Source organism: Neospora caninum, chromosome VIII (genome assembly GCF_000208865.1).
Source record: "Neospora caninum Liverpool complete genome, chromosome VIII".
Taxonomy (NCBI): Eukaryota; Apicomplexa; class Conoidasida; order Eucoccidiorida; family Sarcocystidae; genus Neospora; species Neospora caninum.
Window position 1 is genome coordinate 809,089 of NC_018395.1, and position 14,436 is coordinate 823,524.

At 56.7% G+C, this 14,436-nt stretch overlaps 2 protein-coding genes across 2 annotated transcripts; one reads left to right on the forward strand and one right to left on the reverse strand.

The window, feature by feature from the left end:
- Nucleotides 1-696: 696 nt before the first annotated feature.
- On the reverse strand, nt 697-7,191 carry NCLIV_031090 (conserved hypothetical protein; the record flags this gene model as incomplete). The annotated part of the gene is made up of 6 exons (XM_003883305.1): nt 697-849; nt 1,191-1,446; nt 2,055-3,550; nt 4,261-4,418; nt 5,482-5,967; nt 6,579-7,191. The coding sequence occupies 6 exons, from the start codon at nt 7,189-7,191 to the stop codon at nt 697-699; spliced, it is 3,162 nt and encodes a 1,053-aa protein (XP_003883354.1).
- Nucleotides 7,192-9,339: 2,148 nt separating this feature from the next.
- On the forward strand, nt 9,340-13,520 carry NCLIV_031100 (hypothetical protein; the record flags this gene model as incomplete). Its single annotated transcript, XM_003883306.1, has 5 exons — nt 9,340-10,911; nt 11,315-11,751; nt 12,192-12,324; nt 12,753-12,811; nt 13,082-13,520. 5 exons carry the CDS (start codon nt 9,340-9,342, stop codon nt 13,518-13,520), a joined length of 2,640 nt encoding a protein of 879 aa, XP_003883355.1.
- Nucleotides 13,521-14,436: the final 916 nt, after the last annotated feature.

Consider the following 14,436-nt stretch of genomic DNA (forward strand, 5'->3'; position numbering starts at 1 on the left):
AGACGCACACGAAATTGTGGTGGCGTGCCCGACACATCCGCAGGGTGTACTCTCCTTGGTGCTCGAAAGTTGTGGCCCCATTTGAGGTTGGTTGCAACCGACCTGGGAGTTATCCTAAAAGGAAGAAGATATCTTTGACCGTCCAGTTTTCCTGCGGTGTGCCTGGTTGCGTTCCAACGTTAAAGGCAACAAATGTCTCGACGCACTGAAGCCGAAGAGCCCGTGTTGCTAGTTGTCGGAGAAACCGAACTCGGTGGATAGAGTTAAAAGATGGTTCTGTGCACTGCTAGGCAACTGACAAGAGCACAGAGAAAGAGAGAGTAGAGCACACGGAAGAAGGACACTTGGCGTGACATCGCCAGTTGAGTGTAAGAGGGGGAAGGGCTAGCCGCTGTCGGCTGCGAGACATGGCTAACTTGTTTTTAAAAATCAGATTCTGACCGCAGTGAACCGTCGGACCCATGGACACCTAGCTGACCTGACCAACGAGTATAATGGATTGCATCAACTAGCGTAGGACGACGACACATCACCGTCTGTTGCCGGTGTCTTTCTCCGGTGCCGCTCATGGAATGCGGCGTGAGGTCCGCCGCTTCCGTGCAATAAGGACTGTTTGCTGATCCATCTGCTGCCGAAAACCACAGGCGCGTGCCCAATAGGTAGCTTGCACCGGAATGCACACAGTTAAATCCTTTTCTACTGATCTTTCCCCTGCTTGGTTGCATGTTTTTTTTGCGATCGAAGAGCGTCTGCATGAGCGGCCTGGAGGTCATAGAGGAGATCGTCAAGGGAAGGCCCTCCACGCTCGATCCCTCTGCCTCCTGCAACCCTTGCAATATCTTGCAGCTCCTAAGCGAGGAAAAAAGACGCACGCAAGCAAACTCAAAAACAGCCCGTGACCGATCTCTCTGCTGAACCGACTTGCAACAGGCCTGTTCGCTGACGCGCTCGCGTCGGCACTGCCGGGTCCCCAACCGAAAGAAGTATGAAACCGGATGAAAGTGCTGGTGGTTTTCCGGAGGGGTAACTGGCGCCGGAAAGAACGCCTAACAGGTTGTGTCTGTTCACCGGCTGCGACGGGCGGGACACACTGCAACGCGTCTACCCTTCTTGGAAAGCGTTTTTGCTCCACTGCCTCTCTCTTTCGCGAAGCTCCACTACGTGAACTCACGCGGAAACAGGGCACTCACCTTAGGGAGCTGAAGTGTCCCGTCTCGAAGCGACGCATGTGCGTCTTCTGGATCCTCGATGATTCGCAGGTCCGGCAAGTCCGATTCACTCGGTGCCGCGCTTTGAGCCTCTGCTCCCCGACCGACGCTCGGAAGGCCGCTTTCGTCGTTCACAGAACTGCTTGCAACCGGCGAAGTGTACGATAAGGTCCGTAGCTCATCCCACGTGAAAAGCAAAGGCTCCGTTTTGCTACCCCAAGGGAGCACGTTCAAAAGCCTGCGGGGAGGCGCACACTCAAGAAAAAGAAAGCCTTCACGTGGACAACGGCGCGAAACAGCGCCTCTCCTCTTTACTACCCCACTGAAACCTCGCGGCGGGGAACTCATCTAACGCTTCCCCTATGGCACGCAGACAACACGCCGCATTCCCAGCGTGAAAAACAGGAAACACATTAGAGCAGGAAGACGTTCCTCCCACCGCATTCAAAATACACTGTCGGTGACAGCCGGGAAACGCATAGTAGCCCCGGCAGAAGACTTTTTGAGGAGCGGACGAATCACTTTGGGTTCTCGGGGAATGATGCGCACACCAGAACTGGGGCCCGGTAAACAAAGGTGTTCAAAAAAGTTAAGCCAGTGGGCCCTCTTGTATGGTATCCTACGAAAGCGTCCTTCCACCTCGGGTTTGTAGCAAATGCTTTTCTTCAGAATGGGCCGAAAGATCTCAGCAATGTCTGGTGTGAAAGGCGGTGTCCTCGGGAACCGGATTTCCAACCCGATGAGCCCTGAATGTGTCTGAAGTATGTCGTGAATCTGCAAACGGCATTTGAAGTCTTGTTGCCGTTTGCAGAACCCCGTGTGATACACCCGAGGCGCCTGACTCACCAGCACTTGAAGCGGCCGGGGAGTTCTTCGCCCGCAGTCCTTCCTTCTTCCCTTTTCTGCCTCCGTTGAACATAGACGTCGATGACGAAGCGTCGGAGGAAAGGTTGCTTCTTGAGTGTGTTCTTCGAAGCGCCACTTGCCTCAGAACCGAGCACCGCACACTCCACGAAGGCGGCGATCGCGCGCTTCACTCTGGCCTGGAGCTGCGGCTTGTTGACCAGAAAAGGGAAGTAGTCTTGGAGGTAGCGCTGGCTGACGCCGACGACCTGGCCTCCGTTGATGAAGCACCTGAACTCCATGCCCTCTTCCAAGCGTTTCGTCTCCACCAGCGTCAGCTCATCGAGAACGGTCACGCGCTCTCGCCACGCCATCGCAGAGACTGGTAATGGAGCGGAGCAGCAAACAGGGTTTCCACCCTTTTGTCCGGTGCTCTGAGTGTCAACCCCCCGCTTTCCAAACACCTTTGACTCGCTAGACAGGGACGACCTTCCACAGTTTCCCTCATCTTCCGACGGCCTCGGGTTCGACGGGCCCTGGCAATCGGCGCCGCCTGTCTTGTCGCCATCCTCGCCATCCGCCCACAGCGACAGGGCTACGCGGTGCCGGGAATACTCTCTGATTGCATGCGCCGACGATGCCGCACCGCCCGTTCCTGCCCGCCTCAGACGCATCTCCTCAGTGGCTCGTCTCCCTTCCTTCTGCTCGGCTTTCCCAGGAGACGCCTCCTGGTTTTCGCCCGCCGCGTCGGAGACGCACCCTGCATCTGGCTGGCCGGCACGCCCCCCCCCTGGGAGACTGGCAGGGTCTGAACTCGCCGCCGCGCCGCTGTTTTGCTCGCTCGGGGAGCTGAGACCGCGAGGCAGCTCGAGCAAAAGATCAACGCAGCCGTGCAGAGGCCTCGCGAGCGCGTCGCTCACGTGCTGAGAGCTCTTCAACAGCAAAAGCACTTCCCAAGCGTGTGAACAGCAGAAGGCCATCGAGCTGCAACTCGTGCTGACGCTGGTCGTCGCTGAACCAAACGCGCTTGTCCGGTTGGTGAACGTCGCGCCTGCCACCATCCACCGTGCGTCTGTGGGGCACACGGAGTTCACAAGCGGGACGCAGCTCCCTCCGAGCAACGCGATGGCCCGATCAATTCGCCGACTGAAATGCCGCACTGCGTCGCCGGTGTGCAGCGGGGATCTTCGGGGGCGTGAGCCCGTCCCTCCACTTTTCGCGCGCGGGCCGTGTGTCTCTCCGTTGCCGTCTCGCCCCTCAGCTGTGGACGGGGCGTCTTCGCTTCGGGAGCACGAAGCGCCGGGCCCTCCGCCCTCGGCCTCCGATTCTTTCACCAGTCTCCGTCGCGGCGCCGACGCAGGCAGGTCTACCACTGGGTTCGCCCCAGGGGGTCGGCACGGGGTACAGTCTGGGTCATCTGAGTCTTCGTCTGACGAAGAGGACGACGGCTCGTAGTTCCACGAGTCGTCGCTGCCACTCTCGTCGCTCGCTGGCGGCGCCTGCAAGCACCAGGAAACACGCGAACGTAAGCCGCAGGCCATCAAAAAATGCGCGAGAAGAAAAGCAGCGACTACCGAAGCCACGCTCCTCCAAGCAGGTAACAACTGAAGCCGGACGAAGACCGGAGCTCACACCCTGTCAATGCTAACCAGCACTATGCCGAGCAGCGTCAAGGCAGGCGCACAACGAATGAGAAGCCTGCAACGGAGGCAATCGGTGAAGGAGCAAGAATCGACCGACCAAGATTCGACGCCAAATCCGGAAACAAAGACCCCGTATATCGGTCAGTGGCACACTTCTATGCAGGCTCCCGCGAGACGCAAGACACACCAGACAGGCAGTCAACTGGAATTCGGCCCGTGGCGGCGTGGATTCGGAGTCGCACGGACTCGGCCATTCCGCCATCTTGCCCAAACGAAGGGTGCTTAACAACGCTCAGTCGCGACACCTAAGGCCTTGCGAGACGCAGCCTGTGCACAGATTCGGGCGTGATATTCTTCTGCAGCGGTTTCCCCAGTCAGTGATCGACGTTTTGAACTGGACGTCTCTCAAAAGGTGTTTCAAGCGCGACGTCGTCAGCGACAAAAAGGCAAAAGTTCTAGAGGGTCAGTCGCCTTGTGTCTGTTAGTGGACTCCACCCGGTGACACTTTTTGGCGGTAAGCCGTTCACCTCGCAGCTGATGTCCTCAGTCCGGCGTGTGCGACCTACAAAAGTATAGTTCACCAAACGGCCGTCCTTCTTCCCGCGACGAAACCCGCTATTCCCTGCTCCGCCGCTGTCGCTGTCCGAGGCTGCCTGTCCACCCTTCGACGCGTCCTCGGGCAAAAGCAGCGAGTCTTCGTCGAGGTACACTGCGACGTCGTCGTCTGCTATCGGCACTACGCAGCTCCGGAACCTGCTGCATGTGCAACCGAAAAACTCCACAAAGTTCAGGGCGTCCTCGCCTCTCTCGCCTGGAGCCGTTGTGGCCGCCTCGGGCCGTTCCAGCAACGAGCGGCTGTGTCCACCGGATGGTTCATCCCCACTCGGTCCGTTGGGCTGTATCGCCGTTTTCCCCGCTTGCCGGATGCAACAGCCACAGCATCCGCCCAGCCTGCATGTGCGCGGCCCACAGCACACCCTTTTCACCCCGGAGCAGTCAGCGCAGACTGCGAGGCGTGAGCGCCACACAGATGGCCGGCACGCAAGAACCTCTTCCGTAAACGTTGAATCTGAAAAAAACGAACAAGCCGAGGCGGTGTCGAGACTGGAGCGTCCAGCAGAGAAGCAAATGGAGGCTCACAAGTTCTAAACCATCCCAGTAGAACTGACTGTGCGTTGTGATGCGTCTTCTACGTCCCTCATTTTCACCAGCGAGAAGGTGAAGATACACGCAATGCGCCTGTCAGGAACCAATCCCAATGAAGCCACGACACGAAGTGACCAGATCCAGGCGTGACTCCTTCCTCAACAAGGAAACGGCGGGTAGCTTTCACACCTAAGAGATTCGCATGTGTTTGAACGCAAAAGGCGTCGATACTTTGGGCGCATCTCGAACGGAGGCGATCAGTCGGTTCGACAGAAAACTTAAACCCTTGTGTCTTGGCACCGTGTTCCTCTTTAGGCCACGAGCAGCACCACAGCGGCAGGGCCGAGTTGCAATAGGCAAAGCTCAGAAGTGTTCTGTGTGTCATGTCGTGCACCCTGTTTCTTCTACTTGACGTGCGAACTGCGGGGAGTCGCGACACCGGGGACCCGCACGGCTAGTCAGACAACTAGAACTCAGCTGGGAACACGGTGTAGAAGGGCCGTTTAGCAGCTTAAAAAGCAGTGTGTTTTCTACGCCGAGAACGCATTCTATATCGTCACCCAATGTGACGACATAAGCTAGTACGGGAGCGTTTCAGAACCCACTACTTCAACTGAAGCTGCAAGTGAAGAGCGACTGACCTGCGGGTCCCCATAGAACGAACAGAAGCTGGCGTAGGAGAGGCTGTGCACCGGCAAACGTGCCGCGGACCTCCGTCCCGCGTCGGTCTGGGGCTCGTTCCTCGTCTCCGTCCCTGGGCCAAAAGTCGGGCCCCAGCGCTGAGGCGACTGTCTCTCGAAAGCGAGCGAGACCCGTGCGGTCGCTGAAGGAGCAACGCACGCACTTCTCCCCTGGTTCGGCTTCTCCCGATTTCAAGTTTACCAACTGGAGAGAGACGCCCTGAGCAGCCTCTTGAGCGCCCTGGGCTGACGTGTGGCCGTCTTCGGGCTTTGCTTCTGAGACCCATGCAGCCCGTTGCCTCGTCTCCTCCATGCTGCGAACGCTTTCCGCAAACCTTCGCTCCACGTGTGCTTGGTGCTCCCGTGCAAGAATTTCATCCGCCGGATCGGCGATTCCATTTCTCGGCCACACTCTGAGGTGGCCGGCAGCTCCGATCTCCACTTCGCCTGCACAAGACAAAACAACCACTCCTCTCGGGAGCATGGAGTCTGCTTGGGTAGAGCGGACACGCAGCTGGTTCCCCGTCAACAGCCGCCACCAAAAGGGGAAAAATGGACAAACCTATTCCTCTAGGTCCAGCGGCGGTCCCTGACCAGGTTGTACGGGTTCTGCGCACAAGACGATCTCTCGGAACCGAGAACGAGAAGCTGAAAAAAATATCGCGATCTACCAAGAGCTCGTGGTCTACGGGACGCCCCGCTTCCTTGGGGCGAGGGTGTTAAACGCGCCCAAATTTCTACCACATGCGCACGACGAGGCAGCATTTAAAAAAAGACGATCTAAACGAAGGTGGTATCCAGAACAGCAGTGTTCTATCGGGATACGCAACAACACTACAACAAAGCCACCGATCCTGACGGGGACTCCACCTCGATGCATGCACTGCCACGCACTCCTTGTACCCGACGGTTCAATGACTTGCAAGCGTCGAGTCAGCAGTTTGGCGCGGATACACCATCCTAGTGTTGTGAGTCTTGGAATATATGCCAGGACGTCCTACGAAGCATCCCTTTAAGCGGTATTTGTTGCAGAGCCGCGGGAAATGGGCTGTACGTACAGTTGAGTATGGCCCGAGTGAGCAAGCCCTCTCTGAGGCTTAGTCGGTCTTGTGGTCCTGCCCTCAAGAACTCCGCGGCTTTCTGCGCCTCTTCTTCCATTTCTTTGGAACTTCCGGAGCGAGAGAGATGGACAGGAATCGCCAGAGTCCCCTTCAAAGAAAGCAACGATTTGCACCAGCACTCGGCGCCGTCGGAGGAGGCCGCTACCCGAACAGGAGTCGGGGCGTTTGGTTCGCCACCATCCTGGTTTCCACCATCGATGTTTCTTGAGAGTGTCTGAGATCCTCTCTCATCGGTCGGCCTGCATCCCTCTTTAAAAGACCGCGTTCTGCCCATGAGTGCCTCCGCCGAGGCGCCGCCATGGAGCTCTCTGATTCGCGAATAAGTCAGCGGAACCTTCTGGTCGGCGTCCAGAAAGAAGGTGGTATTTGTGCGGTAGTGGTCCTGGAGGAACATCAAAAACGCGAGAGCTTTCCCAGGGGGGACCTGGAGGCGTGTTTCAAAAGCTTTCTGCAGAGATTCTCCACTTTGAGGCGACCCCGTCATCCTGGCGTCATTCGCGGCGCACCTGGAAGCCGGAGCGGCCGAGTCTTGCTCAGACAGTTCCATCATTCCGCGTTTTGGTGAGGACACAAACGTCCGCAACGACTCGTCCGTGACTTTTGCTTCCTGGCCGAAAGAAAGGGGTACCTGGTCGACGGATCAGAATCTGAGAATCGCTTTGTTGGCCGGTCGTGTTCTGCCGCACGCCTCTGCATTCGGAGATGCATGTATGTCTAGAAATGAAGGGAGATTAAAGAGAAGAAAGAGAAGCCGCAAAGAAAGCAGAGCGGGACAAGTAGTACATACACGCATTTCGCGGTTTACTATCCTCTAGACTGGTAAAGATGTGAGTGTCCTGTGTCACTCGCTTCGCTTTGGCCTTTCAGATATTTCTCTGTCTACGCAAGGCCATTCCAAGCAGGCTGTTCACCACGAAGCTCGTACGAAACTCTTGGTGTGATGAGGGGGTTCAAGGGAACGAAGGAGTCACCTGCTGGAAGGCAGCCGGCGCTCGTTTTTGCCCCACGAAGAGAGCCGACGAATGGGGCGGGGAAAAGCAAAAGAGGAAACCAGGCAGTTGAGGCACAAACTTGGAGTCGGAAGGAAAGGAAACCGAAGCGCGAAAGAACGGTGAGAGGTCGCTGTCTTGGGAAGTAGGAGACAAGCAAAACCCATGCAGAACAAACCTCTTTCAAAAGACACTGGCAAAAAGAGAGCCGAGTCTCCCTGCGGTGTCTCGCTTGCCGAGCCCCACTCTCTCGTGCAGAAAAGTTACACCTTCTTTGGAAACCCATGTGACACGGACTTCGTCTTCGCTGGTTCTCTGAAGAGCTCTGAGCCTAGGGTTCACCTGAAAAGAGAAATACGCTCTACAAAAGCCAGATAAGATACTCTGGTTAGAGATTGACTCTCCGCTGCTACCTTTCACACTCGTTCTAAAGATGCTCTGGGCGCATGCAGTTCGGCACTGCATGTGCAGCCGCGTGGCAGCGCAGTGAGTGAGCTATTTGGAACACTCGAAAAGCTGCTTTTTCTCGCGGCAAGCACTTGCGTCTTTTGATGCGGCTAATATCTCCTGCTAATCCAGAGGCGATTCCTCGCTTTCCTTCCACTAGAGAACCACTGCCTGTCCCCGCACTGGCTACGATTCCAGATGAAATGCAGATCCTCCACGCCCCCCTTCTTCCATGCCTGGTGGACTGTCGCTCGTCGCCCGACGGCTCTTCTCGCTTTTCACCCGAAACGGTCCTCTCCTGATTTGCGAAATCTGCTTTCGCGAACAAAGCTAACCTTTTCACTGTACCCTGCTGCATCTCCAGGGATACTTCGACTTCGATCTAAAATTGTGTCACACACAGTCGCGGATTCGCCCGAAAATAACGCGTCCCGTTGGTGTAGCTTTTCCCTCGAAGGCTGCGATCGCTTCTTTCCGTCTCGACGAAACACCCTCTTGGCTTCTTTGCTCTTTTTGTCTTCTTATCGTCTCCGGTTCCCACTTTTCATCGAATTGCGACCGGCAGGAGACGTGCTTTTGCGATTTGCCGCGTTCAAAGTTTTTGCCGCCGTGCATCGTCGCCTAGGTAGTCGTTGCTCGGCTCTCTCGGCTGCACTGGGTATTCCCGCTCCATCTCTGTCTTCTTCTTCCGTTCATGCCGTGTTTTCTCTGTGGGCTTCCCTGCATCGAGTCCTTCCATTCCAGCTTTGAACGCACAGAACGAAAAGGACGGACGCCGAGCCTGGCGACCGACATCTCTTTCGCTCGCTGGAACTCCTCGACTGTCTCCACGCAGCACAGGGCATATCCGTGTCTCTCTTCCGACCGCCCGTTTGCTTCGGTTTTTCTTTTAACACCAAAGGGAGGCATTACCATGGGGATCGTCCCTAGACAGGCGTAGAGCGTCTGAGCTTTTTTCCCATGCGGCGTCTGTGTGCGCTGGAGCCGAATCCCCCTTTCGTCTCCGGACGTTTCTCAAGAAGAGATAGACGCCAAGCGAGAGGGACGGAGCGAATGGTGCCTCTTTTCCACAGGAGTGCAATCTCCTACCGGAAAAGCGTCGCAACATCCCCATGAGAAGACGGCCAACATACTGAGATAGCACAGCACGGGCTGCGTTCGAAGCAGGCAACCGAACGTGGAGGGGAAAAGAAACTACAGCCTCTGCGCGGGGCCGTTCTCTAGAGCCGCGCTTTCTGCTCTCGGATGGCCTGTTAGCAGCTATGGCGTCTGGTGCACGCGGAATTTGGGCTGTTCTTCAGTCCCTCACTGTCGTGGCCGATCACGCTCTTTGGTGGGGGGGAATCTCCGTCGCGGGTGTGGGGTGCCTTAGTTGCCTGTTCATTCTTCTCGCAGTCGGCCAGGTACTGCTTTTGGGTGGGCGTTATCGAGCGAGTAGCCTCCGAGATGCCGAGGAGAAGTGGAGGGAACTTTTTTTCCAGGGCAAGAAGCCTCCGGAAACCGTATCGACTCCGTTGGCCGATCCGCCCGCCAGTTCGGACGCAGATCCGTCGAATGCAGGTGCTTCTGCCGCCTCGGTCATGCATGTTGTGATTGTTGTTCTGGGTGACCTGGCGAGGAGCCCGCGCATGATCTACCATGCTCAGGCATTAGCTGCGAGCGTCAGTCCGCCGCCGATCCTCCATGTTGTCGCCTACACGCCCACGCCGGTGCCGCCGAGCCTCGCCCGCCTCCCGTTCGTACTCATTCACTCCCTTCCGGGTTTCGTCCTCGGCCCGTTTCGCCGCTTCTTCCCTGGCCCGTTCGTTTTCGTCTTTCTCTTCCTCAAGCTGCTTCAGCAGACTGCCGCGCTCGCGAGTCTCCTCCTCTGTGTGTTAACGAAAGTGTCGCCCAACTCGACTGCCCGACGCCGGCGCGACGGCGAACAGTCCGTTCTTCCGCGGCGGCGTCCCGTAGTGCTGGTGCAGGCCCCTCCCGCGCTTCCCACGGTTCTCGTCTGTGGCGTGGCGAGTCGCTTGACCGGGGCGAAGATGTTGCTGGACTGGCACAACTTCGGCTACACTCTGTTGTTCCCCTCGCACGGCAAGGAAGCTCGGACTCGCGGACCGATGCGCGCCCTGGCAGAGGCCCTCGCAGCCAGCGCTGAGGGGCGGGGGGGCAAACTGGCTTCCGGGGCGCTCTGCGTCTCCAAGGCCATGCGGGAGACTCTCTTCCGCAAGTGGGGTTTGCGGGCGGCTGTCTTGTATGACCATCCGAATGCCCAGATCAGGCCTATTGATCTCGGCGAGCGCCACCAAATCGCCATGAAGTACATGCGCCTGCCGAGTGGCCCCACGAAGAAGGCCGTCGCGGGCCCAGCTGGACGCCAGGCTGCCCGCTGCGCTCCGCGAGACCACTGCGTCGACGGCGAAGACGGGAAACGCGTCGAGTCACTAAGCCCCAGGGCCGCGCACCCCGTCAAAAACGATCAGTCCGGCGACCTCTCTCCGGACCATTCCGAAGGCGAAGACAAAGGCGCGGCCTCCGCTGCGGAGGACTCCCAGCGGTTCGCGCCGTTTGTTGACGACTGTGACAGTCAAGGAGCCGGCGACATTCCACGGCCTGTCCGGGTGTCGCGTCTTCTGCCAGCGGGCGCCCCTGGCGACCAAGGGAATCCCGGAGAAGATGCTGTCCAGTCCCACGGCTGCTGCTCTCCACCGCGGACCCATTTGCTCTGGCAGTGGGCATTCCCTCGGCGGCCATGTGGCAAGCGCCGCGACTCAAACGCTGCCGAGAGTCCAGGGGGGCACGAACCCGGCAATGTATTGGAGGAAACAACGCTCGTCTCGCGCGCGGTGAGTCGACAGGATTTCCGAGGGACTCTCCTGCGGCACGTCAAAACCGGGGCAGACGTTGTGCGCCCTTCGAGGGAGCCCAGCAAAGGAGTGTCGACGGCGCCCCCGGACCACGGGGGAGGGGTTAGAGCCTGCAAGTGGGTAGTGGCATGTTCAGTGCGCGAAAAATCTAGCTATGTATACATATGTAGACATATGTATACGAATCTTTTTAGTCGTGGTTGTGGAAGGGGGGCCTCAGCAGTCTGTCTATGCTCATTCCCCGTCATCGAGGAGGGGAAGTCTCATCTGGGTTTCTCTCTCTGGGCGCGTTTCCACAGGGTGGGTGCTGCCGGTACCACCGGGACTCGGTGGAGGAACACGGAGCTGTCTGGTGTGTCTCTTGTTTCTTCGTCGCCTGCAGCGTTTGGTGTGCCGTTCACCGTCAGACCCGGTGGCCGCACCCTCCGCCGCAGATCCTTCGCCAGAAGACAGCGCCGGGGGCTGCGCCTGCTGCCACGTCTCCGTTACGGTTCGGCGGGAGCGGCCTGCAGTCTTGCTGACTGCGACCAGCTGGAGTGGCGATGAGGACATGGACCTTCTTCTCCACGCGCTGTGCCGATACGATCGGCAGAGAGAATGGGAAGTGCGTAGCCTAGAAAAGTCGCATCTCCCTGGCAGGCACACGAGCTATTCGAGTGAGAGCAACGCAAATCAGCAAACGGCTCTCCTACCTCCCTTGCTGGTGCTAGTGAGCGGCCGCGGTCCAGCCAAGAGCCAGTGGCTTCAGAGGGCTCGACGATGCCAGTTCCGCCACATCGCCATTCGGACGCTGTTTGCGACTCTCGACGACTACTACAAGTGAGTTCCCAGTACAAGCCGCGTCCAGAACGCAGTTCGACTCTTGAAGGTGGATCTTTCACTGCGAACCTGCGAGTGTCTGTACCAACAGTTCCCTTGGTCTCGATGCACCACACAGGATACTGGCCGGGTCGTGCCTGTCGGGCCCGCGCCTCCACGGCAGTAATGTCTTTGCTCCAGTCCCACATCTCAGCAGATTCTGGAGACGCCCTCGCCTTCTTGCGAGATGTCCATGTTCCCTGGTCTTCTCGTCTGCTCTCCCGTGTCCCGTCCTACCGAGAATTGCATGCCTCTGTATGGATACGTATGTCTATGTGTATGTGCATAAACGAGGAGACAGAGTACGAGTGGACAGAAAGTGGAAGAGAGCATTAGATCTGTACAGAGTTGTGCATTGTTCTCCATTCACTCTGTAGTTTCTCAATTGTCTACGTTCTCAGGCTTCTCGCAGCTGTCGACGTTGGCGTCTGTGTTCACACGTCCAGCAGCGGCATCGACTTGCCTATGAAAGTCGTCGACCTGAAGGGCGCCGGGGTACCTGTATGCGCGTACGAGTTTCCCGCAATTCATGAGGTGAGAAGGACTGCTGCTTCTCATGGACAAAGTGCAGATAAGCTAGTCAACACGCTTCGAGAAAGGCGTCTTTAGGGTTGCAGCTGGGCGCGCCTTCGGTCCTGTCGTACCGTATGCTGCCGTTCTTACAAAGAAGACTGCACGTGAAGAGGAGCGTGTGTAAAGTAGTCGTCAACCCGCTCCTGATGACGCCCTCCATTCAGTGTCAGGAAAAACAAAGTGCTTTAGAGAGCGGCCTGTGTAGCTACTTCTGGCGATGTTTTTCTTTCTGGCCACGCCGCCCCTGCACGTTGGTATGAGCGAAAGGTTTCTGTGCCTGTACACCGCAACTGCAGTGTACTTTGGAAGTCAGCAGCGTCGCCCAGTCCAAAGGTCTCGCGACATTTGTCGCTTTTGCGAACGGTGGATGTCTGCATTCGCGTTTGCAGCTCGTACGAGACGGTCAAGATGCACTTTTGTTCGTCTCCGCCGAGGGTCTGTGTGCAAAGTAAGTCTTTTGTTCACCTTTCCCCGTGCACGTACCATTGCATCGCACACGAGCAGAAGCGCACCGAAATAATCCTCATACATCCGTCTGACCTAAAGCTTCGATCGCCGCAGGAGACGCCTCGGTTGTACGGGTCTAGGGACTGTCTATCCCCACGTCCAAAAGTAGTATGGTGCGGTTGTGTCTTTCGGCAGTGGTCCACCAATCTGGATTCGGACATGCATCGTGGAGGCGTGTACGGAATGTTCTCTGTGTCTCATCTCTTGTCAGGCTGCAACAGCTTCTTCGGCGTTTCCCCAGGGCGTTTGACGAAGCGGTAGAGTTGTGGCAACAGCTGACTTACCTGCCAACGCGCACTGGCCCTTCCGACGGCGCACGTGCTGACGGCTCCACAGTAAATCAAAAATGCGGCGCCAGCGAAGACAACTCTTTGTCGCCTCACGCAGACGATGGGAAATTGAGACCAGGAGGTTCGCCATGTCGCCCTCCTAAACACGGCACATGTCAATCGCCGGCACACTCTGCCGGTCGTCCAGAAGATGTCGGCAGAGTTTCAAGACGCGCAACGCCTCGGCTTGTCACCACAGACCATCACCTGTTTGAGATGAGACGTTTCTCAGAGGGACACCGGATAGGATGCTTCCAAGAGGAATGGAGAAAAATTGTGTTGCCGATTTTGACAAAGCTGACTGAATGTAGTAACTCCTAGGCTTAGAAGCGGTCGTGTTTAACGTCTCTGTCATGTCACATGTTTTGAGAATCGAGCTATAGGGGGAGATTTTGGTCATGGGTATATGAATGTGTAGATGACTAGCGCACATATTAACATATTTTTATATGCATATATGCAGAGTTTCAGCTACTTAGTCCTCGACTGCGTTGTACGTTATCATGGAGAGCATGGTTCTTCGTGTCCATCACGCCGGGATGGTATCCTCCCACTAAGCGGGATCCGCCCCCCAACACCGCAATTTTACGGTGATTTCTACTTCCGGCGCTTCAGAGTCCCCTCTGTCCGGTCAGTGCTGGCATTGTCTACTATATATGAGATGCTGTGAACGAATTTAGATCTGAAGGAAACTCACCCCGATACTGGCGGGATCGGTATCTAATGCAGTCTCTTGCCACAGTCTTCCTTCTCTCAATTATCGTGGTGCGCCGCCCCTAGATCGCCTGCGGCATGGCCGACGCCATTTACCCATGTGCTTGAAACAGTTAGGGCTTTCGGGAACTTGGTGATGAAGCAGCTTGTGTAAGCATGGAGGTAACTCGTCCCTTGACGAGTTCAAAGCTCCGTCCGATAGCACCTCTTTCGATCGGGTGTACGCCCGTAACGGCATACATCGGTATATAGGCGCATATATGAATAATTAGTGATCCATAGTCAAGCAGCTAGATATATACACTTATATGTACAGGTAGATAAATATCGGATATAGGGGTATTTACCGATAGGTGGACACAGAGAAAAATCCGACCACGGGAGCGGCTCACAGGCAACACCCTGTTATTAATTAGACTTTGCCGACACGGGAACGAGGCCTGGCAAAGAGTTCTCTTCTGCACACAAGGTAAAGATTGAGGAAAATACAATCGACCGCTTATGTAGCGTATACTGTATGAAG